The sequence below is a fragment of the Podarcis erhardii genome (assembly GCF_964252035.2).
Source record: "Podarcis erhardii genome assembly, chromosome: 6".
NCBI lineage: Eukaryota > Metazoa > Chordata > Lepidosauria > Squamata > Lacertidae > Podarcis > Podarcis erhardii.
In genome coordinates, this window is record NC_138510.1 from 22,594,876 (window position 1) to 22,618,351 (window position 23,476).

General features: G+C 44.5%; 1 protein-coding gene and 1 long non-coding RNA gene across 2 annotated transcripts in view; one reads left to right on the plus strand and one right to left on the minus strand.

The window, feature by feature from the left end:
* The first annotated feature begins 2,552 nt into the window (after positions 1–2,552).
* GDAP1L1 (ganglioside induced differentiation associated protein 1 like 1) overlaps positions 2,553–23,476 on the plus strand; it is a 46,783-nt gene continuing 25,859 nt past the window's right edge. The window contains exons 1-2 of the mRNA XM_081868012.1: positions 2,553–3,067; positions 17,147–17,339. Coding sequence (XP_081724138.1) covers positions 2,888–3,067; positions 17,147–17,339 — 373 coding nt within the window. The 5' untranslated portion in view covers positions 2,553–2,887. The remainder of the gene's footprint in view (positions 3,068–17,146; positions 17,340–23,476) is intronic.
* Positions 9,145–12,445, minus strand: LOC309345217. Its single transcript, XR_014158107.1, has 3 exons — positions 12,309–12,445; positions 10,681–10,828; positions 9,145–9,435 (listed from the first exon to the last, which is right to left on the minus strand). It is a non-coding gene; the product is annotated as an uncharacterized lncRNA (long non-coding RNA).

Below are 23,476 nucleotides of genomic sequence, written 5' to 3' on the forward strand. Positions count from 1 at the left end.
TGGAGACGCACTCCATTGTCTCTCGAGACAAACAGATGCCAACAATCCAGGACCACTTTGCAAATAATGCTTAAAGGCAAAACAGAAGAAAACAAAGTTTCCCACAAAAACTACAGCTCTGTTGTTAAGAGTAAAGAAGATGAGCTAGCAAAGAATAAGACGTTTGTGGTTTTAAGTGGCATGAGAACGTTAGCCACAGCATTTTGCTGGTGCCAACTGCTCCATGGATGTAGGTGTTAGGAACCTAGGAAACTGCCATATAATGAGTCAAACAATTGGTCCATTTAGCTCAGTATTGTCTACACAGACTGGCTGTGGCTCTCCAGGTTTTCAGGCCTGGTTCTCTCCAGGTCCTGCCTGGGAATTCTAGGTTCAAACCTGGGATCTTCTGCATGCCAAGCAAATGCTCTTCCACTGACACTTGGGCCTTTCATGCAAACATTGGGGGCTGAGCTGCTACAAAGGGCAATGCAGAACGAGATGTATGAGGTTAGACTGTGGAGACACAGCCATAAATAAAGCTTGGGATGAAAGTACTCCAGATTCTAACCTGGAAAACATTGCATAAAATCTTGCAGAATTTTTTTTTAATGTTCAAAAAGGCTGCCTGAACAATGCAGTTTTAAAAAGAAAGAAATTTAAAATACTTCTGTTGGCAAGGAGAAGGGAGTAAACATCCACAAATATCAAAGATTTCTCCAAAGCAAAGGCAATGCAGTTGTACCTTGGATCCCCAGCGCCCTGGAACTTGGATGTTTTGGCTTCCAAATGCCACAAACCCGGAAGTGATTGTTCCGGTTTGTGAACGTTCCTTTGGAACCCGAACGTCTGATGGGGCTTCCACGGAGCTTCCTGCTGCCAATCAGAAGCCACGATTTGGTTTTCGAACGTTTTGGAAGTCGAATGGACTTCCAGAATGGATTTCGTTCAACTTCCAAGGTACAACTGTGCTTTCTGATCAGAAACAAGACACTACAGGATACGCCTACAACATACGCTTCAAATGCATTACATCACCATATTATTAATATTCTGCTGGGAGCCACCAAGAGTGGCTGGGGAAACCCGGCCAGATGGGCAGGGTATAAATAAATTATTATTATTATCATCATCATCATCATCATCATCATCACCACCACCACCACCACCACCATTCTATCTGAACTAGCCAATTCCTTCCTATAAAGATACTGTGGAGTCCAATATATCCAGAACATCAGTTTCTGTTCAATTTTAAATCTAAAGAAACACTAAATATAGATGCTAAAGCAACTTTCCATTGACTTAGTTGAATGGAACTCTCCAACTCTATTCCACTTAAGATTCTGAACCTCCAATTTTCAACTTTCCAATTCTCTACTCATTTCTAAACAACTATTTCGGATTTCACTTTCTGTGAAGATCCATATACTTCCTCCAGCAATGTAGGAGGCAAAAAGTTGAAGCTTGGTCCTCTCTGGGTTTTGGTTTCTATGCATTTTATAAGAGCAACCACTTTTAAAAACCCAAAAAACTGCAAATTTGTATTGACCCTGATGGACTCTTTACATGAACTTCCACCCAAGTATAAGGCTATAAGTATAGGATTATATATTGGGACGCGGGTGGCACTGTGGGTTAAACCACAGAACCTAGGACTTGCCGATCAGAAGGTTGGCAGTTCAAATCTCCGTGATGGGGTGAGCTCCCGTTGCTCAGTCCCTGCTCCTGCCAACCTAGCAGTTTGAAAGCACCTCAAAGTGCAAGTAGATAAATAGGTACCACTCCGGCGGGAAGGTAAACGGTGTTTCCGTGCGCTGCTTTGGTTCGCCAGAAGTGACTTAGTCATGTTGGCCACATGACCCGGAAGCTGTACGCCGGCTTCCTTGGCCAATAAAGCGAGATGAGCGCCGCAACCCCAGAGTTGGCCATGACTGGACCTAATGGTCAGGGGTCCCTTAACCTTACCTATAGGATTATATGTGCTCAGGACTGAGATACCTCTTCAGGATCAGAAAAGAGAGATCCCAAATCCGGCCATTTGTTAGGAGTGCGAGGTCCAGAATTTGATAGACCCTTGAGCAAAATGTTTTCAATGAGGTTTTCTCCCTCCTTCAGCTGTGCCCCAGTCCTCCTTAGTGCTGCTGGGGGCTTGCTTTGCAGGGAGAATAATGATGCCTCTGCCTAGCCACACTTGGAAGTTGCCTTCTCCTTTCACCAGATATTGAAGCTGGAAGCCGAAACGTTTTAAGTTCAAAAGTTAGCAAGCCTTCATCAATGCATTCATCTTCAGCACAAAGTCTCGGCAATTTGCCTAACCTGCCTGTGGGGTTGAGGGAGAGGGGAAATGAGATCAGATTTGTAGGACCTGACTCTTCCTATAAGCAAAACCATGCTTCCCTAAGAGTTCACTGTCAGTCTTATTTATCTGGATTATCCGGGCACCCTCCGCAAACCATCCCGATAAAGGAGGCTGCATGCACTCTGTTACTAATAAGATGCAGGATCTCCCGTTGCATGTGGAGTCTCAGGTTCGCCGTCAGGTGGCATCGACGCTCTGTTGTGTCTGTGATTTAGAACAATGCATGAGCAGTGCAGCAATGTGCCTCACTCGCAAGCTTGCCATGGATGTAAAGGGGCTGTGATTTAGCGCGCGCGCGCGCACACACACACACACACACACAGAGAGAGAGAGAGAGAGAGAGAGCTATACTCCTTCTCTTCCTCAAGCTAGATGCGGCTTCTGATCCAGCTGCCCTGGGCTCGCCATGCAAATCTGGGGTGAGTAATGAAACCGAACCCCCTTGGCTCCGGGAGTGATGCTGTTTCCATGAGCCCATGTGATGCTCCGATAGTACAGCGGCTGCAGCTCTCTCCTTCTCCTGCTCTTCCATAAGCACAGGCTGTCATGGCGACTCCCAACAATGTTACTCCCACCAACTGCAGCTGGTGGCCCATTTCAGCCCTGGAGAACGATGCAGGCAAATCCATGGAAGACGAGGCGAACCAGGACCCGGCACACCCTGCCTTCAGATCCAAGGACAGGCTGGTTTTGTACCATTGGACCCAGTCATTCAGCTCACAGAAGGTAAACGCTACGCTGGGCTCGGAAGGGAGGGCTTGTGTGACAGCCAATATTATGGCAAGGCAAATTCCTGGATGTCGCCCTCCTGACAATCATGCAGGCAGCGGGGATGGGGGAGACCAGGTCGCTTTTCCCCGAGGATGCACGAGGGAGCGGTGTGCTCCAGCGGAGGTGTGCTTTGTGTCTGCATTTCTGCATTTTCCAACAGCATTTGCCTAAAGCAGGGGGAGGGGAGCCCTGGCTGCCTCTGTCTGGTTTGGGGGTCAGATTTGCATGTTGTGTTTGGAGAGGCTCCTTGGTTTCTGTGGGCCAAGGATGGGATGAATGGAGGGAGACAGAAGCATAGGGAGGGGGGAAACGAATCCTGGTCATCTGTCTCCTATAAGATGGAGAGAAGGCATGGAGACATAAATGGATCTGGGTCCTTGTATATGCTCTGTAGGGCTGGACTGGGCATATCGTCTTTGAAGAACCTGTACCAAACAATCCATTGACTTCTGACACTGCAGCACTAGGATTGAAATCCTGCTTCCTGGACTCTTGGAGTCGGTGCACAGATGGAGTCAGCTTTTGTCTTTCAAACTGAGAGCAAGTGGCAGCACCCCCACCCCAACCCCAGAGTCTGCATGCTCCCTGGGCAGCTCAGGGTAGTTGTGAACAAAGGATGAAACACATCTGACCTTTATCTTTCTTAGGTACACATCCACACACAGCCATTTCTTTCAGCATTCATTATACATGGGGGTTGAATTATGCATGGGGAAGATGATGAATGGGCAGGTTTCCTCAAGGCGTGAGGGCCTCTCGTTTCTCCAGGAACAGAAAGCTAGGTGGAGCAAGGGCCCAGTACACATGTAATCTCAAAGCAACCCCACACCAATCAACAGGGAATCTGGAATGTTTCGGAAAGGAAGAAATCTATTTCAGCCATCTAAAAAAAACACACAAAAAAACACCAGGGAAGAATGGAGGCAAATGCTCTCTTTCTTTTTGGATAGGTGAGTCATACATAAGGTTAGTTGCTCTGCCTGAGAAACAAGCTAACACAGCTCTTCCCCTTTTATTTTATCTCCTGGTAACACCCCCATTCAGGGACTTACTTTGTGCCTTTGTCTCTCTGCTTGGGCAAGGAAACAGTTAAATAGCTACACATACATGCTTTTCTACAACTAATCCAGTGCTAGCCCCACCTCTGCCATAATTGATGGGACTCCACGGGGCAGCAGAATGAACCCTTAAAGTGACAGCACATAAATGTGCCATTCCTATCTAAGTCCCCCCACTTGGTGTTGTTGTTGTTTAGTTGGTAGCAGAGAAGGAAGGGTTCCCACCACTCCCAGGTACATGCCTGCTTCCTGGTGAAATCTGGAGTTGCAAGTGCATAAACAGAGCATATGAGGAATGCTCAGTGTGGCAAAGGGTAGAAGAAAAATAATTCAAGGTGTGTTTCAGAACAGAACACCCTCATTCTAATAGTTTTATTCTTCCAGCACAAGGTTGGGGAACTCATGATGATATTGCACTCCAACTCCCATCAGCCCCAGCCAGCACAGTCAATGGTCAAGGATGATGGGAGTTGTAGTCCAGCAGCATCTGGAGGACCACAGGTTCCTCACCCCTGCTGTAGAAGCAATTAGAATTCAGCCTCCATGCATGTACAAAAAAGCTCCACTCCCTATATTACTGTATATCAGAACAGGGATCAAAACCCAAATCCTCATGCATTCAGAACATTTAAGATTTAATTCCTCTTTCACTTTGTTACCCAAAGGAGCTGGTGCCTGCAAAAGCAAAGCATGTACAGGGCTGAGATGCCACAGTGGATCAGAGTGTCACTAAGGGAGTGACTTGTAGCTTTTCTTCCTTTTCTTTCAGTACCATGGCCAGAGCATACAATGAATATGCCAATATTCTCCGAAAGCCAATTTTCTCTCAACAAATAGAGAAGAGAAAAACCACTGCAAACTAAGGAGTCAATTCCACTTCTTGTATAAACCAAAAACGCCAGAGAAAACAAAACAAAGCTCTGGACCTTTTTTCTTATACTCCATAAATTATATACAGGACACCTGGAATTCTGCCCTAAATTCTGCAACCATAAAGTACAACTTCTGCAAGAGGAATAAAATATTCAAATGAAAATTTGCTTCCATAACATTAATCATAGTCTTTTATGCTATCTCTGTAAATGCAATATCCATTTTTTAAAAAATATTATTTTCCTACCTGGAATAAAACATGTCTAGGAAAGATAGAATGCTACAAATTATAAACCATATCTGAAAAAAGAGCTAGAAGACTAAAGAAACAACTGAAAGCTGTGACAGGTAGAGAAGGCTAAGACTGCCATCTGTTTTCTAACTGAGCAGAAACTAGCAACACAGTTTTGGGTTTCTCAAGAGAATTAGATCCTTTATTTTTAAAAAGGAAATGTGTGATACTCAGGGTTATAAATTTCACATTAATGAGATGTTTCACATTCCCTGGTCAATGCATTAACTGTGATGTGATTTTTTAAAAATCTGAAATTAGGCTTTTTGCAAAATCTTGCCCATTCCTGATTTTCATTTCCTATTTTTCTTTAAGAAATTCCAGCTAGGTTGAACAAATAAGTATGAAGATGTACTCCCAGGGGAAGTTGTTTTGGCTGAAAATGTTTGGCATTCTGATTCACAGAAAAATGCACATGGGCCAAAAATCGAGGCCACATTCAACAAATAAAACTTCCTCCTCCATTTATTTCCCACCTTCAAACAAAATTTCCTCCATTCAGTAATTACAACACCAAAGTATACGTAGAAATCTATTTACTCCTGAAAGGATTGTGAGGAGAATGCTCCATTGTGTGTGTGCAAGCGCGCCTTAATTTGGGCAGGTTAGTGCTAGACCCTCAGCTTCTGGGGATGCTAACCCTACTTTCAAGTCACAACCACTTCTCTCTCTCGAGTTTCAGACCAGGAGAGTTCTGGTCCTCCTTAGGTGTCTTCTCTGGTAATACCTTCCCTTTCATTGGAAGCTAATAGGTAATAAAGAGAGGTTGGCTGTTACCAGTCATTCAGCGAGTCTGTGGCAGTGTTACTGTGATGTTACCTGAGCATAAAGGACAGTTGCAGAGTCCTGGGAAGAAGGAGGATTGAAACTGGGAGTGGGGAAAAGATGGAATCAGGGCCTACATGTCATGATAGATGTGAGGACAAATGTAGCCCTGTATCTATGGAAGGAAGCCAGAGGGGAGGAGACTTGCTCATTTGGCCCATGGGCTGGAGGGTCCCCACTCCTGATGTAGGCTGGTCGTTGTTTTTGAACCATTTCCGGGCAGATGCTTCCGAGAAGTCTGCAAGCAGGAAATGAAGGCCATAGCCATAGTCTTCCGCCATTGTACAGCACCTAGCAATTGGTATTCAGAGAGGTCCATTTCAGACAGGCTTCACTCACTTAGTGTAGGGTTGCCATATTTCAAAAAGTGAAAATCTGGTTTTGTCCAATGTTGTTGCTGCAAAACTAATACTAATAATAAATGAAGTTTTTAAGGAAATTCGCCAAAATCTACACTTCCGATATGGGCTGCCTAACATCCGGATCTTCCCAGACATTTAATAATAATAATAATAATAATAATAATAATAATAATAATAATAATAAATTTATTTATATCCCGCCCTCCCCAGCTGAAGCCGGGCTCAGAGCGGCTAACAACAGTAAAATGATAAAACATTCTAAAATCATTTCATTATAAAATTAATTCCAATAAAATTAATGGCAATCATTGGGCTAGAGTTCTGTGAGGATTGCCAAAGGAAGGAGTCAGGCTGTGCCCTGGCCAAAGGCCTGGTGGAACAGCTCTGTCTTGCAGGCCCTGCAGAAAGATGTCAAGTCCCGCAGGGCCCTAGTCTCTTGTGACAGAGCGTTCCACCAGATCGGAGCTACAGCTGAAAAAGCCTGGCTCTGGCGATTTCCGTCCAGATACTGTTTCCAGTGGCTGAATCCCGGCTATGTCCAGGAAATTCCGGACATATGGCAGCCCTACCTAGTGCCCTCCAGCTGCTTTGCACTACAACTCCCACCAACCCTGGCCAGCAAGGCCATGTACAGTAGTCCAAAATAACTGAAGACCATCAAGCTGGCAACAGCTAATTTAAGCTGGTGTGGCTAATAACTTTCTTTGTGAATATGTCTGCTCCCCTTTCAAAATCTTCTAAAGCCAGCAGCTATCACCACAGTTTGCATCATCCCACAGAAGGTTTTCTTTTTTTGGGGGGGGGGTCCTGGAGAGGTCCTTCTCTGTGGCAACCCCTAAATTGTGGAATTCCCTCATTACAGAGGTGTGTCTGATTTGTTCACTATACAGCTTTCAGTGAATACTGAATATACCCCTCTTTACCCTGGCTTCTGACAACTGAGATGTGTGTTTTCAGGGCCCATCCTATTCCTGATTTAACTTAATTCTAAATTTTAAATTGTTGTAACCCACCCTGGGACCTGATGGTGAAGGGCTGGTTGTTGTTGTTGTTGTTGTTGTTGTTGTTCCATAATTTAATGTTATACTATGTGAAGAAGCCCTTTCTTTTGACTGTCCCAAATCTACTGCCAGTATTGTTAAAAGGAATGACCAGGCCTTTGATTGGGAAGCACCTCAGCTGATCGTGAGATCAGCATAAACCATTATCATGAGTTCTGTTGACTTCCATCTGTGGCTGTGAAGTTCACAGCTCATTGACTGGATGTGGATAAAACTAGCATGCCTATTGGATATAAGTATCACTTTTTCGGGGCAATTGCCACTTCTTTGTTTAATTAGTTTGTTTGCCTTGTTTACATTTCATTATAATCTAAATTGACAGCCCCATGTATAAATTAAATGCTAATCTCATATGGCTAATTTTGTTTTAGGGGTTCTCTTGTAAACATATTTATTATTTCGTTTTAGCAGGCTGGAATTTTAAGAACATAATGTGACATTAAGAGTTGCTTGTTAGCCACCTGCTGCATAATGGGTGCTGTTTTTAACTCTTTAGATGGAGCTCCTGAATCTATGTTCAGAAGCTTAGAAACAATGCCTCTTGCAGAGTTGCAGTCACTGGAATTTCATTTCGTCTCAGGAGACTGTTTCACATGTTTGAAGTGTAATTTCTATTTTGGCCTGTGTTTATTACAACTATTTCTATCCTGCTTTCCAGGATAGACAGCGGCGGCACGTCCCGTTTCACCGCTTGAGGCAAAACGAGAAGTGCTGTCCTGTCTGCCACTGCCACAGCTACCTGCCCTACCACCTCTGCCATACCAGCGTCAGTGCCAATTTTGGGCAAGATCGCACCCATTTCAGGCAAAATCTCATACACTCTGCAAGTTCTTGTGCGAGTTCAGCAAGATCTTGTTGGAAATCAGCGCTGAGGTGGCCAGAGGTGGTGGGTGGTGCAGGTGACAGCAACAATGACAGGGCAAGCACTTCCCATTTCACCTCAAGTGGTGCCACCTCAGGGTCTTCTGACACCTGAGGCGGTGGCCTCACCTTGCCTAATGACCGCGTAGGCCTTGAGGATAGGACTAGTTCTAAGGTGGAGAAGTAACATTGACTTACATATTTTTAAAATATGCACAGATCCTTCTCACAGGGGTGCAGTGGATCCTGGTCAATAAGGGCAATTGGGGCAGAGACTTCAGTCAGTCCCCACCTGCCTGCTTTCTTTATTTCCAGGGGGTGGAACTGCCTTTCATTGGCTCAACCTCCACCTACTGTTGGTCTCCTTGCCTTCTACCTTACCAGTCCCAATGGACACCAAGGGCCATTGCAGGAGTGGGAGAGCAGTCTGGCCTGAGTAGGCCTTGAAGTGGTTTTTGCTTGCCTGCCTCCTTTTCCAAGAACACTTCCCACAGGACAGTTGAGTGGAAGATTATGAGTCATGGGGATAGGGAGAGTGTGTGCATGAATTCAACAGTGCTTGGCCTTTTTAATTTATTTTTTATTTGGTTGCTATTTTGTTAATGTTAAGATTGTTTTCTACATCATTACTGTTGTAGTACTTAGTGAATCCTATGACTTTTGTTGCAATTGTGCTGTGCAGCTTATTTTTGCAGTTGCTTTCTTAACAGTGTTTTATAGATTGTAATGATTTTACTGATGGCTTGGTAATTATTCTATCTGGTTTATGCTGTATTTGCGATGCTCTGTTCTGTTATTGTTATTTATTGTTTGTAAGCCACTTTGCAGTTCATGTGGATGAAATGCGGCGTAGAAATATTATCAATCAATCATTTGCATGAGGAGGAGCAGGAAATGGAAACTCCAACTGGAGCAGGCCCTGGTGTGGTTTTCATCGCCTTTCTCCTCTTAGGCCTCCTCATGCAGTACTGTTGTGGTGTTTTCATAGCAGCTGTGAGAAAAGGAAAATTTCATGCTGGGGATCATTAGGAAAGGAACTGAAAATAAAACTGCTGATAACATAATGTCTTCCACAGCCTACCTAGCATATGTCCTGGGATGGTCTCAGCTGCGACTAACCCAGGGCACCGTGAAGTGCTGGCTTGAATCAAAGAATATGTCTGTCACATGCATTGCAACATGCTTTTCATTTCCTCCATCATGCAAGTTTAGGGGGCAGTGGCATGAGCTGAAGAGGCCTTCCTGCCTCATCATGTTCTCTAGTGGGGGGCACCTTATAAGAATATTAGGGAGGTGAGGCATCCAGACCTCTTCATGTCCCCTGTTACTTCAGGGACATGGCAAGACCTGAATTATAATATGAGCCTGATCTTAAAGTAATCTAATTCAAGACCAATCCAAATCAAGGCCAGGTTAGCCTATATTAGGTGGATCTATTCTAGATAGAGCCCAGGGAGCCTTGCTTATCACTACAGTGGTACCTCAGGTTACATACGCTTCAGGTTACAGACTCCGCTAACCCAGAAATAGTGCTTAAGGTTAAGAACTTTGCTTCAGGAGGAGAACAGAAATCGTGCTCCGGCGGCGTGGCAGCAGCAGGAGGCCCCATTAGCTAAAGTGGTCTTCAGGTTAAGAACAGTTTCAGGTTAAGTACGGACCTCCAGAACGAATTAAGTACTTAACCTGAGGTACCACTGTACTCCAGAGTCAGTTTCCTCCCCACCTACATTCAGTTATTGTCTTTTATTTTGATTCTCGCTTTGGTCACATCCACACCATACATTTAAAGCACATGAGAATCCTGGGAAACTTTGTTCATTAAGGGTGCTGGGAATTGCAGCCCTGTGAGGGATAAACTACAGCTCCCAGGATTCTTAGAGAGAAGCCACGTGCTTTAAATGTTGTTGTGCTTATGTGACCTTTATTTGTTCTCATCCGGTCCATCACTAGGCATTGGTTCAGCATTTCACCTAATTCAGATAAAAAGGAGAAGCAGAGCTGGGTGTCATAATATGCCGCTCGAAATCCTGTGACTACATCGAAGTAGGTGTTTTGAACAGCACAGAGGGCAAGATAGAACCCATCATGAGGTGGAGCAGAGGGCCTCAAGCTTCTAGCACCTTCTGTGCACTGCCTACCTGGTAGGAACAGAATCACCACAAATGCAGTGCCTCCAGCTGACAGACAGATTTATGTTGCAGCTTTTGACAGTTGGAGTGCATTGTGATTTATGTACCATTCTTGTGTTCTGTAATATCCGAGTTGTAACTTAATACCATGGTAGATCCCTGGGACTGTAGAAGCCTGAGGGGAGGTCATGCTCTGATCTCTGCTGCCAGCCAAGAGGCCTAGGGCTGCACCCTTTGCCTCTCAGCAACAACATCCTGGCAAGAGGGAGACCAACATCACCCTTCCTGTTTCAGTAAAGAAGCAGCTGCTGCAATACTTGCTTTCTGCCTTCCTTTTGTATTAGATTGTAAGCTTGTGGGCAGATACCAAGTTACCTTTCAATATATACACAGAACTTAGAAAGTTTGTGGTGTTCAATAACAACAACAATAACAGTACAGTGGTGCCCCGCAAGACGAACGCCTTGCAAGACGGAAAACCTGCTAGACGAAAGGGTTTTCCGTTTTGGAGGCGCTTCGCAAAACGAATTTCCCTATGGGCTTGCTTCGCAAGACGAAATGTCTTGCGAGTTCCTGTGGGTTTTTTCCCCTCCCCCCCCTTTCCTAAGCCGCTAAGCCGCTTATCAGCTGATCCGCTAAAAGCCTCTAAACCGCTAATAGCGCTAATCCGCTAAGCTGTCAATGGGCTTGCTTCGCAAGACGAAAAAACCGCTATACGAAGAGCCTCACGGAATGGATTAATTTCGTCTTGTGAGGCACCACTGTAGTAGTAGTAGTAGTGAGGGCCGGCCCACCAATGAGGAAAGGTGAGGTAATCGCCTCAGGTGGCAGGATTCACAGGGGTGGCAAACCCAGCCTCAAAGGGATGCATCACCCACTGCTGCTGCCACAGTGTCAGCAGCAGCTACAGCACAGTCCTTGGAGGCCGGATCTGCAGCCTCCTCGACAGCCCACCTCCTAAACCTGCCACCACGGCAGTCTCTCAGTGAATAGAGGCATTGCTGCTGTCCTCCCCCCTCACACACAGTTCCTGATGTTGATCTTTATTTCCTCACTCCATTCCTGATGCAGAACTTCACTGTCCTCTTCTTCCCTGGCAGAAGTCACATTTAGTGGTTCTCCTCAGGTGCCAAAATGCCTTGGGCCAGCCCTGGTAATAGCAGTACTGATGCTATTTGTATTTGTGCTGTAGGATTTTATTTTATTTTATTAATGTTAGTAGTGTGTCTCTTGATTTTCTGTGTCTTAAAAGGCACCCAATATAGACAAATGAGAACTACTGATACTAAATGGGGGAAGTTCTACAGAATAAATGCCCCTACCCAAAAGAAGGTCTTATTGGAGCCTGATGGTGTAAGGGGTGTGTGTTCACACTCCCCAACCGACTGCTTTATGAAGTCCAGTTCCAATGTATGCCTTTTCCATATCTGTAGGGCTTTAGATCCTTCATATTCAGAAGAAGTAGATCTCTTTCCCTCCCCATCCATTTGACTGGCTCCCCGCCCCCCAGGGCTATCAATAACATATTAACCGGCAAATTGTGTCGTGAAGCTGTGAGGTGACTCCACAGTTAGTTTCAGCCTTATAATATATGAGTGATAGCTTTTGTGACTCACGCATCCTCCAGCTGTGCTTCTGCAGCACAGTTGAAGTGCCAGAGCGTGAGACACGTGTGTTTTCCCCAGGGAGATACAAATTGCCCACAGGAGGAGGAAAATCTCTCCATGATAATTACCTGCTTTTTTCAGCGTATCAAATGAGATGCGGACATGAAATGGGAATCACATTTCTGCTTCCTATTTGAACTGGCCCTTCCTTACATACCTTGGAAGGTTTAAGTCCTCTCTCAGGCCTGAAAGGGGCTTCCTCTTGACTGGCGTTAACACATCAGCATTTTCAAAGCATAGAGTGAGCAAGAGGAAACATGATAGAGGTATATAAAATTTTGCACAGTGTGGAGAAAGTGGATAGAAGGAAATTTTTCTCCATTTCTTGTAGCACTAGAACTTAGGCACATCCAGTGAAGCTAAATGTTTGAAGATTCAGAAAAGACAAAATATAGCCAGCCTGTGTTTTGATGAGCTTTCCCCCCAGAATAAATGGGAAAGCCAATATTACACTGTTAGGTTTCCAAACATGCCTGTGGCCAATGCAGGTCTGAAACCAGTGGTGTTGCCGGGTTGAGTGCAAAGCCCAAACGGTGCTTGCAGGATCATCTCTTTCGCTTCATTACCTTTCGTTCAACTCCCCATAATTGGCTTTTTGTTCTGTGTGCCTCGAGAGCTGTGAGAAACCAACAGCACCAAAATAATGCAGCTTTTGCTGCAGCGCTTGATGTGAGGGGGTGGGAAGGAATGAGCCGTAGTGCATTTTAAACAGCAAACACCACTTATTCCATTGGTTGGCAATCAGTTGTGTTGAGGGATTGTGGGGTCTTCACCCCAGCAGAGATTTTAAATCTGGACGTGCATATCTTTCCATGGGTGTAGCCAAGTTGGGGACGGACAAAAATTACTAAATCAGATCCACAAAAATAATAAAAAGCATTGAAAATACTCACTTAACTCCCCCCAGAGAAACCTGCCCTGGCAACCAAAGCCTGCTGTAATGTCCTCTTTTGAGAGGATTTACTGGGGAAAAAAGCTCAAAAACTTTGAGCTTTCTCCTGAGTCACTAGCCACTCCCTTCTGATGGAGATCAGTGCACAGGCTATCATTGCATACCATTAACTAGCCTGCTGCCCTCAGGTGTGGTGTAAGATGCTGTCCTGCTGCTAGGTACAATTGCCAATCTCATGAACTTCTGTGCGAATAATGGAGAGGACCACTATGTCCTTTTGCCTTGGGCACCGAAATATTTTGGGCCAACATTGTGAGATTGGACAGCACCTGCAAGTCAGAAAGCCTGAGTTGTGCTTGTTCTTGCTAGTGCAGGGGTTAGCAAACTTTCTCCACTTTCCCTCAGACCTTGTGGGGGGACGGACTATATTTTGAAGGGGGGGGGAGAACGAATTCCTATGCCCCACAAATAATCTAGAGATGCAATTTAAATTAAAGCACACATTCGATTCATGTAAAAACACACCGATTCCCAGACCGTCCACAGGCTGGATTTAGAAGGCGATTGGGCCTTAGTTTGCCTACCCATGTGCTAGTGACTCTCTGACTCTTATATACGCAAGCGGAGGGAAGGGGAGGAGGGGTCTTGCTGAGGCAGCCAAGTTGTGCTTCCTATCCCTCCCTCTGACAGCGTGGGCGATGAAGGACTGCATGCTATATCTTCCTTCGCTCAGCAGATCCCGGCACCTGCTGGAGGGATTCACCATCCGGCTAAGCCAAAGTAACTGCCTCTCTCACTGTCCTGCAGCTAGATAATCTGGCATTGAGGCCCTCAATCCAATCAGATGGAAGCTTAAGGGTCTTAAGCACATTTCTGGCTTTTGTCAGCTAAAGGCAGAAAACCAGCCATGGTTGGAATGAAAACAGCTCAGGAAACGGAAAGAGCCAATCCCTTTGGTGTGATGAAGGCATTAAACAGAGTGAATTTGGCTCTTAGCAAGGTACTTGCTCTATATAATGCAATTCCTTGCACATCTCATCTACAAACCCTTCCCCTCCCCACACTTTTCTTATTGAGAGTCGTCTATGCATTTAGAATATCTCAGCCTGGTGCCAGGTATCATCAGCTCTATGAGCAGAAGGCTGAATTGGAAAAATCATGTGGTACAGTCCTTCAGGGTCTGTACCACTTCAGGATTCAGGGCAGAGACTGTTGCATATTTGAATGCTACCCCATTGCAAAGAAATAATATAAAACAATTCTTGCCTAGAAAAGCTGCTGTTAGGAAGACGGATTCTAGCCTAAGCCTTCACCTCGGTGTACTAATTATCCACTGTGGGAATTTTGGTCTTGGGGGAGCATTCTCTTTTAGAAAGGACTGTCCTCTGATAGCCCTTATAAATAAAGTATTGTCCTCTGCATGGGACCACCAATAGCAGCTCGTGGAGTGGAATGGCATTTTTGGCTTCCCAGCACAGAGGTCACTTGCTGGTAACAGAGAGGAAGAGTAGGAAAGTGATGGAGAGGTTGGGGCAGTGTGGGCACAGTGGCAGAGCTAATCCGACACTCCTTCCACTGCGCTGCCTTCCCTACCGACCCCCTATTCTGCCTCTGTGATGCCATCATGCCCAGCTCTGCCCTGTTGGCTGCCACGGATGACCACCCTAGAATGAGAGCTTTCAAAGCATTTTCAAAACCTTTGATCCCCATTCACCTAAATCGTTACAATAGTAGAAGCCATTGCAAGGATTCCCACTAATGTAATTCTCTTCTCTCCTTCCCACATGCATGACCTGTGCCATCTTCAGATCTGCTCTGAAGGGTTCGGAGAACCCCTGGAACAGATTTAGGGGGTGCATGGGGTGAGGAGAGTAAGAGAAGGTTCTGTCACACAAGGAAAATCCCTGCACTAATGGAACCTTAACTTTAGCGCTATGCTGAATATAACCCTTTGTCTCTAGGCTAGTTTATTGCTTACCTATCTGCAGGAAAATCTGAATAATACTAGCTTCATAAGAAGCTTAATTTTAAGCGGCTGAGTTGAAATGACTTTTTTCTCCTTTTGCTAAAAATTGCGTCATTGTTTGTGTTGATTATGTATTTATTTTTTGGTGTGTTTCATTATAATTTTATGGCACATATATATTTTTACTCCATTTTTATTCCTTTGAAATGCTTTGGGGGTCTCATGACTTGCAACCAAACACAGCAGTGTTTTTAGGACACTCCATTCCATTCCCTCTTCGACCAGTTTTTCTGTTCAGTCTCCACTGGCTGTTTTTGGGTCAACCTCCCCCCACACCCCTTAGGCTTTTTCCTAATGACTTTTCGTACGTCTGCAAACTCCACTGATATGTCATTCTGAGTTTGGCACTCAGAGAACTGAGATCACGATTAGTGCATGTTGTACAACTATGAACAATTTAAAGAATACTACTGCAGTTGCATCAACCACACACGAAATGACTGGGTGTACAAGGGACTTAAAGGTTTTTAAATCATTATTATAGTTATTGTTGTTATTTACTCACTCTTTACCCTAAAATCCCAACAAACAAAAATGCATAATGGGATCTTTATAAAGAACACATGGTCTAAATCAGTCTTCCCCAATGGATAAGGGAGCCTCCAGACTGTCTGTTGGAATTTTGTGGGAGAAATTCAAATACATACCAGAACTTTGTTTTTGTTTTCAATGCAACGTTACATAAGCATCCAATCAGCACAAGGATTTCTGCTTCAGCCACAGGACTTCCCACCGTTGCCCCCACATGCCATACCCAAATCTGTTCCAGAGGGTGGCGGGGGGGGGGGACCCAAAACAGATTTAGGGACTGCACTGGGAGAAGAGAGGGCGGAGTCCCATTGCAGAAGCAGGAATCCTTGTGCTGATGGGATGCTTATATAGTGCCGCATTGCATACAAGCCTAGGTTTGCACAGCTAAAAGTATTAAAGGGCTCTGTGGTCCTAGCACAATAAATTCACTTTGGTTAAAAACTGGACCTTTTGCCTTTTGGAAAGTGATGGGACAATGCATTAAAAAAAATGTGCAATGAACAAATGATTAATTAACAGGACAGTGTATAAGCACCCCATAAGCAAATCAGAATAAATGTAGGAAAAGGGTTAATCATTATTGTATAACCGCCATGCAAACAAATCAGAACAAATGCACAAGTAAGACAAGATACATTGCTGGAGAAAATAATTTCATAAAACTGTATTCTGATTATTCCGTTTTCTTTGGAGTCTGTGGCCTAGCTGAACTAAAAGGACCTGTACCTGCCTTTTATAGTATGAAACTAGCTGCTTTTAGGTACTGTACATAGTGAATGTCTGTTCCAGAATACTGAAAAGAATAAAACGTTCAGCTCTATGGTGGTCATTGTATGCATGAAAAGAGAATCAGCTGGGCACGGCAATTGTGATTGGTCTTGAATTGTTTTGTAGACAGATGAAAGAGGACATTGGAAGACTTTTAATGAACAGGAAAATTAGTCAAAGACTTAATAAAGGAAGATACTGAAAAAAATTGTTATATGTAATCATATGATATTATGATAAGGGCTGATCTAAAGAGCTAAATAATTTTGATTGGATCAAGATAATGACATTGGGTTGCAACTATGAAGATTGTTGTGATGCTTTGATTGGCGAAATGAACTGATGTATGTGTGATCTGGAAGTGTATCAATAACATTGCTTTGGATGTGGTTCTTTGCAGCCTCCTCCTTATTTTTGAGGTTGTCCCTATGTGCATTTATAATTCAATAAATGCCCATCTTTTCACTTGAAGCCTACATCCTTTTTATTTGGGTTTCTGCAAGGGTAACCTCCAGTCTAGGAATCCTTTTTTAAATTTATCCAACAATATAATCCAACCTCCATGTAAGTGTTGTGCAAGCAATGCTCAAGATGCAGGTCATGTGGAGCAACCCTAAGTCTTTGTTGCGTATGCTTCAGGAGGTTGGGAGGCAGCCCTGAGTCATATCTCTGCTTATTTCTTGCCCTAGGTCCGCCTGGTGATCGCAGAAAAGGGGTTACCCTGCGAAGAGCGGGATGTGAGCATGCCACTGACTGAGCACAAAGAGCCATGGTTTATGCGTCTCAATCTTGGGGAAGAGGTCCCTGTAATCATCCATGGAGACAACATCATCAGTGACTATAATCAGATCATCGATTACATGGAGAAGAACTTCACAGGAGGTAACATTCTAGAAATCTTTTCCAGCTAGAATTCCCTTTTGATAATTATAATACCAACAATTACTTTATAGACATTGTTTTGCTTTTCCTATCTCTTGCAAGCCCAGTACACTTCCTTAAGCACAGTTTCTTTGGCCACCTCACCTTAAATGCTCACTGATCTACAAAGGCATGAGGCAAGAGCAGCTGGGAAACCAACCAGCTTTGGAGAAACAAGCCATAGTTTGTTTAATCATCTGTGAGACAACTCGTGATTAGTTAAAACAACCCATGGCTTAAGCAACCCTTGGATGCCTACAGACAGCCACCCAATCTTAAACAACTCCTCACCCACAATAATACAACAACCAGACTTAACATGGACACTGGTACCAGAGCCTGCAATAAACCCAGATGCCAACTTTGCTGCCACATACACCCGGACAACACCATTCTGGCCCCAACAACATCAAACGTACCATCTCAGGACTACTTAACTGCTCATCTTCTAACATTGTGTATGCCATCAAATGCCAAAAGTGCCCTTCAGCTCTCTATATTGGACAAACAGGACAAACCCTACATGAAAGGATAGATGGACATAAATCTGACATTAAGAATCACAAGACAGAGAAACCAGTAGGAGAACACTTCAATCTCCTAGGACATTCTATACAAGAACTCAAAGTAGCTGCCTTATTACAAAAGAATTTCAGAAACAGACTGGAAAGAGAAGTTGCTGAATTGCAACTTATTACCAAACTTAAAACCATGGAGAGACCTGGTCTGAATAGAGTCATTGGATTCTTATCTCATTATACATGATTAAGCTGTTTTTAGCCATCTCACCCCTTGCTTTTTCCTATAAGACCAATTGCAGTCGTTAACAGTCATCAACAGGTTTACCACACCTATCAGCCAATCACCCGTTCCCACCACCCTTCTGAGTAATACCCCCCTCCACCTTCTCACTATATATAAGGGTCTGGTGACTTCTGTTTCAGTGTATCTGAAGAAGTGTGCATGCACACGAAAGCTCATACCAATAACAAACTTAGTTGGTCTCTAAGGTGCTACTGGAAGGAATTTTTTTTAAAAAAAAAATTTTGTTTCGACCATGGATTTGTGTTATCTGTGAATCAGGTCATTGTGTTGTTAGGTTTCTGTTTATTGCCACTGTGCAGTGCTTGCAGTCACAAGACTGTTTACATTCCAGAGACTCCAGGCTGTTGGAAGTAGCAAGGAATGTGACAACCACAGTCTCATTTTTAATTTTGGCGGAAGAACTCAGATCCTTCAAGTGCCCCTATTTTCCAGGGACAGTCTCTAATTTACAGAAGTCGCCCTGGTTTCCAATTTGATCCTGGCACGTCCCACTTTTCCTTGTTGTTGTTGTTTAGTCGTGTCCGACTCTTCGTGACTCCATGGACCAGAGCACGCCAGGCACTTCGGTCTTCCACTGCCACTTTTCCTTAGGACATCCTTATTTCCATCAAAGAAATATTAGAGGGTATGGGGTTATGCAACCCCCGAGTCAAGGAGATAAGTAACTATACAACCTTTAGAAGACATCTGAAGGCAGCCCAGCAAAAGGGACATTTTTTAATGTTTATTGTTTTATTATGTTACAGATAGGTAGCCGTGTTGGTCTGCCATAGTCAAAACAAAAAATTCCTTCCAGTAGCACCTTAAAGACCAACTAAGTTAGTTCTAGGTATGAGCTTTCGTGTGCATGCACACTTCTTCAGAAGTGTGCATGCACACGAAAGCTCATACCTAGAACTAACTTAGTTGGTCTTTAAGGTGCTACTGGAAGGAATTTTTTGTTTTATTATGGTTTTTATATGTGTTGGAAGCCACCCAGAGTGGCTGGGGCAAGTCAAATGGATGGGGTATAAACTGTTGTTGTTGTTGTTGTTGTTGTTGTTGTTTATTATCACCGACATCATTATGGAATAGGATGTCTATTTTCATCAGAGAAATGTTGGAGGGCATGAGAGCTGATTTTACAAGGGAGCTGTATCTACTTCTCTGTGTTAATGTCATCACTATGGCCTCCGTTCCCAGTTTTTATTTCTGTTTCCAAAGAATTGTCAGGCTTCAAAAGCTTAAGAGGGACATTTCAATGGGGTCTTACAGCTGATATCACAGATCCTGTCAGCCATGCAAGCAGAAGCTTTAAGAATGGTCTTAAAATAGATCCGTGAAAAAGGAGCATTGGCAGCTTCTGTGTTCAAGTACTTTGCATCCAAATGAACTTCCCCCGCCCTTTCTTGCATTCAGCAAATTTTAGCAGGGGTAGGAAACACTGCCCATGATATATGAGATCTTGGATTAGTAGAATGAGTTGCTTTTTGCCGAGTCCCCCTTAAAAATACAACTGAGGCTCCAATTCTACATATACTTACCTGGATGTAAACATGGAGACAGACAGATATTTAAAAAAACTGTGGGACCAGTTTGGAAATGGCTTTTGGGACTCAGTCAAAACATGCTTTTCCCTCCCATGAAACAAAACAGTTCTTCAGAGGTTGGGTGCTCCTTGTTATTGTTGTGGCAACCTTAGGGTGAAGGGTGGGTGGTGGTAATAATAATAATATTTTTAAAAAATTAATGATAATTTTATATACTGCTTAATGCTAAGGTAACTCTCAAGCGACCTACGAATCTAGAGTTGTCATATATCCAGAATTTCCTGGACACAGGCAGAATATGGTAGTCGTAAACAGTGTCCAGGCGGAATTTGCTGAAATGTCTGGGAAAACCTGGACATATGGCAATCCTTGTCTATATTTTGGTAAATTTCATTTAAAACAGCTCCAAAACTTCAACTTTTGTGTCTGAATTTTCACTTTTTGAAATATGGCAACCCTAACAAAACATCAAAACCAATCACACAACCTTGATAAAATTTCTCCCCCACCCCCACCTCTGAGTAAACATGTTTAGATTACTTATGCGCTTTCTCTGCAGCAAGGGTGCCAGCATTGATCTACCTGGGGAGTGCAAAATGTCTACTGCAGAAAAAGCGTGAAAGCGTGAGGCGCAACTCACTTGTGCTTCCTCTTTCAGTTGTTTGTTGGGATGTGTAAAATGTATCTTAAGCCGAAAGAAGGTCCCTTGTCAATGCAGAGGGTGGAACAGCACAGTTTCTCACCGCCAACATCATGCTCTGCCGGCTACACTGACTAATCACACCACAGCCCACAATTTAAGGACAGTGTTGTATTTTATGTCTTTATATAAATCAGTAAATCAGTACCGGTGATTTTTCCCCTTGCTTTTGTGAAGCAAGTGTTGCTGTCTGGAACCCAGTCTGATCCATTTGTCAAAGTTCCCTGTGGGTCACCATGTCAAATGGTCACTGGATCAGAGCCCCATGTCCAAGAGGGCAAAGTCTATTGGCCTGCTGGGGGCCAGAGACATAGCCTAAACCTTAGGCTCTAAAGCAGTGATGACTGACCTGTGACCCTCCACTAGGTGTCCTTGGGCTCCAACTTCCATTGGCTCCATCCAGTTTGCTCCAGGTCAGGTAGGATGGGAATGGTAGTCTAGCGGTCCCCCACCAAACTCTAAAGCCTGCTCTGCACATTGTAGCAGAATGGCATGATATGACCCTAAGGTGTTAAGAATGGACTGTTTCCTACCACTTCAAAGTCAATGTACACCTTATTGGCCTCACACACCTAGGTGGTTGTTATTGTTTTTCTCAATTTGGAACAAACCTAGTGGGGGGACACACACACACATCAAAATGCAATATTCACAAGAAATAACAAGATAGATATATGGATTGGGGTTAACATAATGTGTATGCCTCTTCCCAAACCTGTGGTGTAGAGCTCACTGGATGTAGAGTAAAGGGTCACTGGATGTAGAGTAAAGAGTGTGTACACAGCCATTTTTCGAATGCCTCCCTTCTCCTATGAGCAAAGAGATGCCCTTATTTAACTCCTTCTTTTGGTAAATTGAGCACTCTCTTTTAATGAGAAAAAGGGAAAGACTGGAAAGAAAAAGCTTCTGTTATATTGGTATTATTTACAACTGAGACACTTTATTTGCTATCAGCAGTCTTATAAACGATCCATTAAAGGGTTTTGGCGTTGAATAAACCTTATATGGGCCAATTCAATCAAGAGGCTTAGGGTGAGGAATTACAATATTCTATTAGGATTAGAGCCAGGAGATCTCTAAACTAGAAAAGTATAATAAGAGAAAATAAACAGGGGCTTTCCGCCCAATTAAATGCTCAGTAGTTGTTTATCTGTTAAGGTGTGCAGTGATATTCTGCATGTGTTAACCTGAAAGAAATATTTAAGGGAGGAAATATCTCAAAGAAAAAAACCTTCCCACACCTTGTGTGTGGAGCCAAACGCAGCAGGTCTGGGTCCATGAGAGAGCTCCCCAAAGCTGCTCTTCTCTATCTTCAGAAGACGCATTACAAGCAGAAATTCAGAAGGGAAGGCTTTCCCTTGCAGACTCACAGAAGCATCTTCAGCCAAATTTGTGCCTGGCACCCAGCTGTCAAAAGCCATGTCAGCCCAGGGACGAGGCTGCCCCTTGATCACATGACAGAGCTCTCTTCACATGTAGAACACATTAAGGGGGCTGTTGGCTCCAGCAAAGCTCACAAAGTCTGGACACCCCCCCAAAAATGCAGGAAAACGTATCTTCATAAACATACCAAAAATCATGCTGTATGATTTAGCCGCATTCTCTTGCTCGCAGTAATGAGCTTACAGCCCAGATCAGATGCCACTGACCTTCAGGTCTAGAATAAAACAACAACATCCCCTTTCTTCCCTGCACCTCCAATCTGCTCCCTCCACGCTTGGGCCCTGGCAAACTGTGAGAGTTCAGAACTTAACTGGTTAAGTGTTCTGAGGTGTGCGTCACTTTCTGACGTCAGCTATGGAAGCTGGGAGGAGTCTGGGAGGAGACTGTACTTTCTTTTTGTTCTCTCTGTGTGTCTTGAGAGAGACGGACATGTTTTCTCTCTGTGTTTGAGAGAGAGATGGCTGCAAGCAGCGATGGGCTGAAATGTTCCAATAAAGAGCTGTAAATAGACGAACCTGTCTGTGTATGCTTGCATGGAGAAAAGGAGAAAAAGACTGCTTTACACCGCTGTATGCTACTCTGCTAAGCCGTGGCTAAAGGGACAGCAGAATTTGTTGCGCAGCTAGGAAGGAAGTGTGCCGGACGCTGTAAATGACTGATTGGGATCGTAAACTAATCAGTGGCCACGGCTCAACGATCAAGCTCCAAAGATCGTTATCTCAACAGGTTATGGAAGGTCAGTCAACACTCGTAAAACAGTCGGCTTTGAGCTACTGGGATGCTTTGAAGCTAGCCGGAGGTTGGAAGCTGCATTCCGTGAGTCTAGCCTGATGCCGGAAAGCAGAGGGAGTTTTTGCCTGCTTCCGAGAGGCAAGAGAGCTGCTGAGAGACAGAGCTAAAAAGCTGAGAGCAGCTGAAATCGTTCTTCCACGGAAGGGAGAGCCGGAGCAGCTGGGCCGTTTCTCCACGGACAGGAGCCGGAATCAGCTGGTACTGAGTAAGTACAGCTTGTGGGGCACCTTGGGAGAACGGGAGAATATGGCAGAGAGCCAGGACATTCCGGTGGAAAAGCTCACTTTAAAAAGTTCGGCAACCTGGAGCAGAAGAGTAAGGGGCTGGTTCCTGGTCCATGGGCTTTGGGAAGGAAGCCAGAGGGAGCCAAAAGCACCACCCCTTAGCTGGGAAGACAGCCAGCAGAAAATGCTTCAGAGAGAGCTGGATATGCTCAGAGCATGCGTTCATGCATCGCTGAGACCCCATTTGGAGGGTGTACAGTCAGCAAGGGCTGCCTGGGATGTGCTGAAGGGTTTGTGTGAAGCTTCAGCAGAAGGCCAGAGCCCTGAAGACGCTGGACTGGCAGGCCCATTTCCCGATGTATCGGCCTCTAGGAGCGCTGGTGAGCAGGTCGGGGGGGCGAAGAGTTCCAAAGGCAAGTTTAAGAAACTTTCCACAGGAAGTGCTGAAGCGAAGAGCAGCTTCAGAGGGGGCCAGGCTGGTGGGAGGCGCCGTTCCAGGAGAAGGAAGGCCAGGCCAGCTGGGAGGAGCCCCGGGCAGTGTTTTTCCACTGGAGTTAAACGTCTGCGTGGCAGTTGCCCCCACCG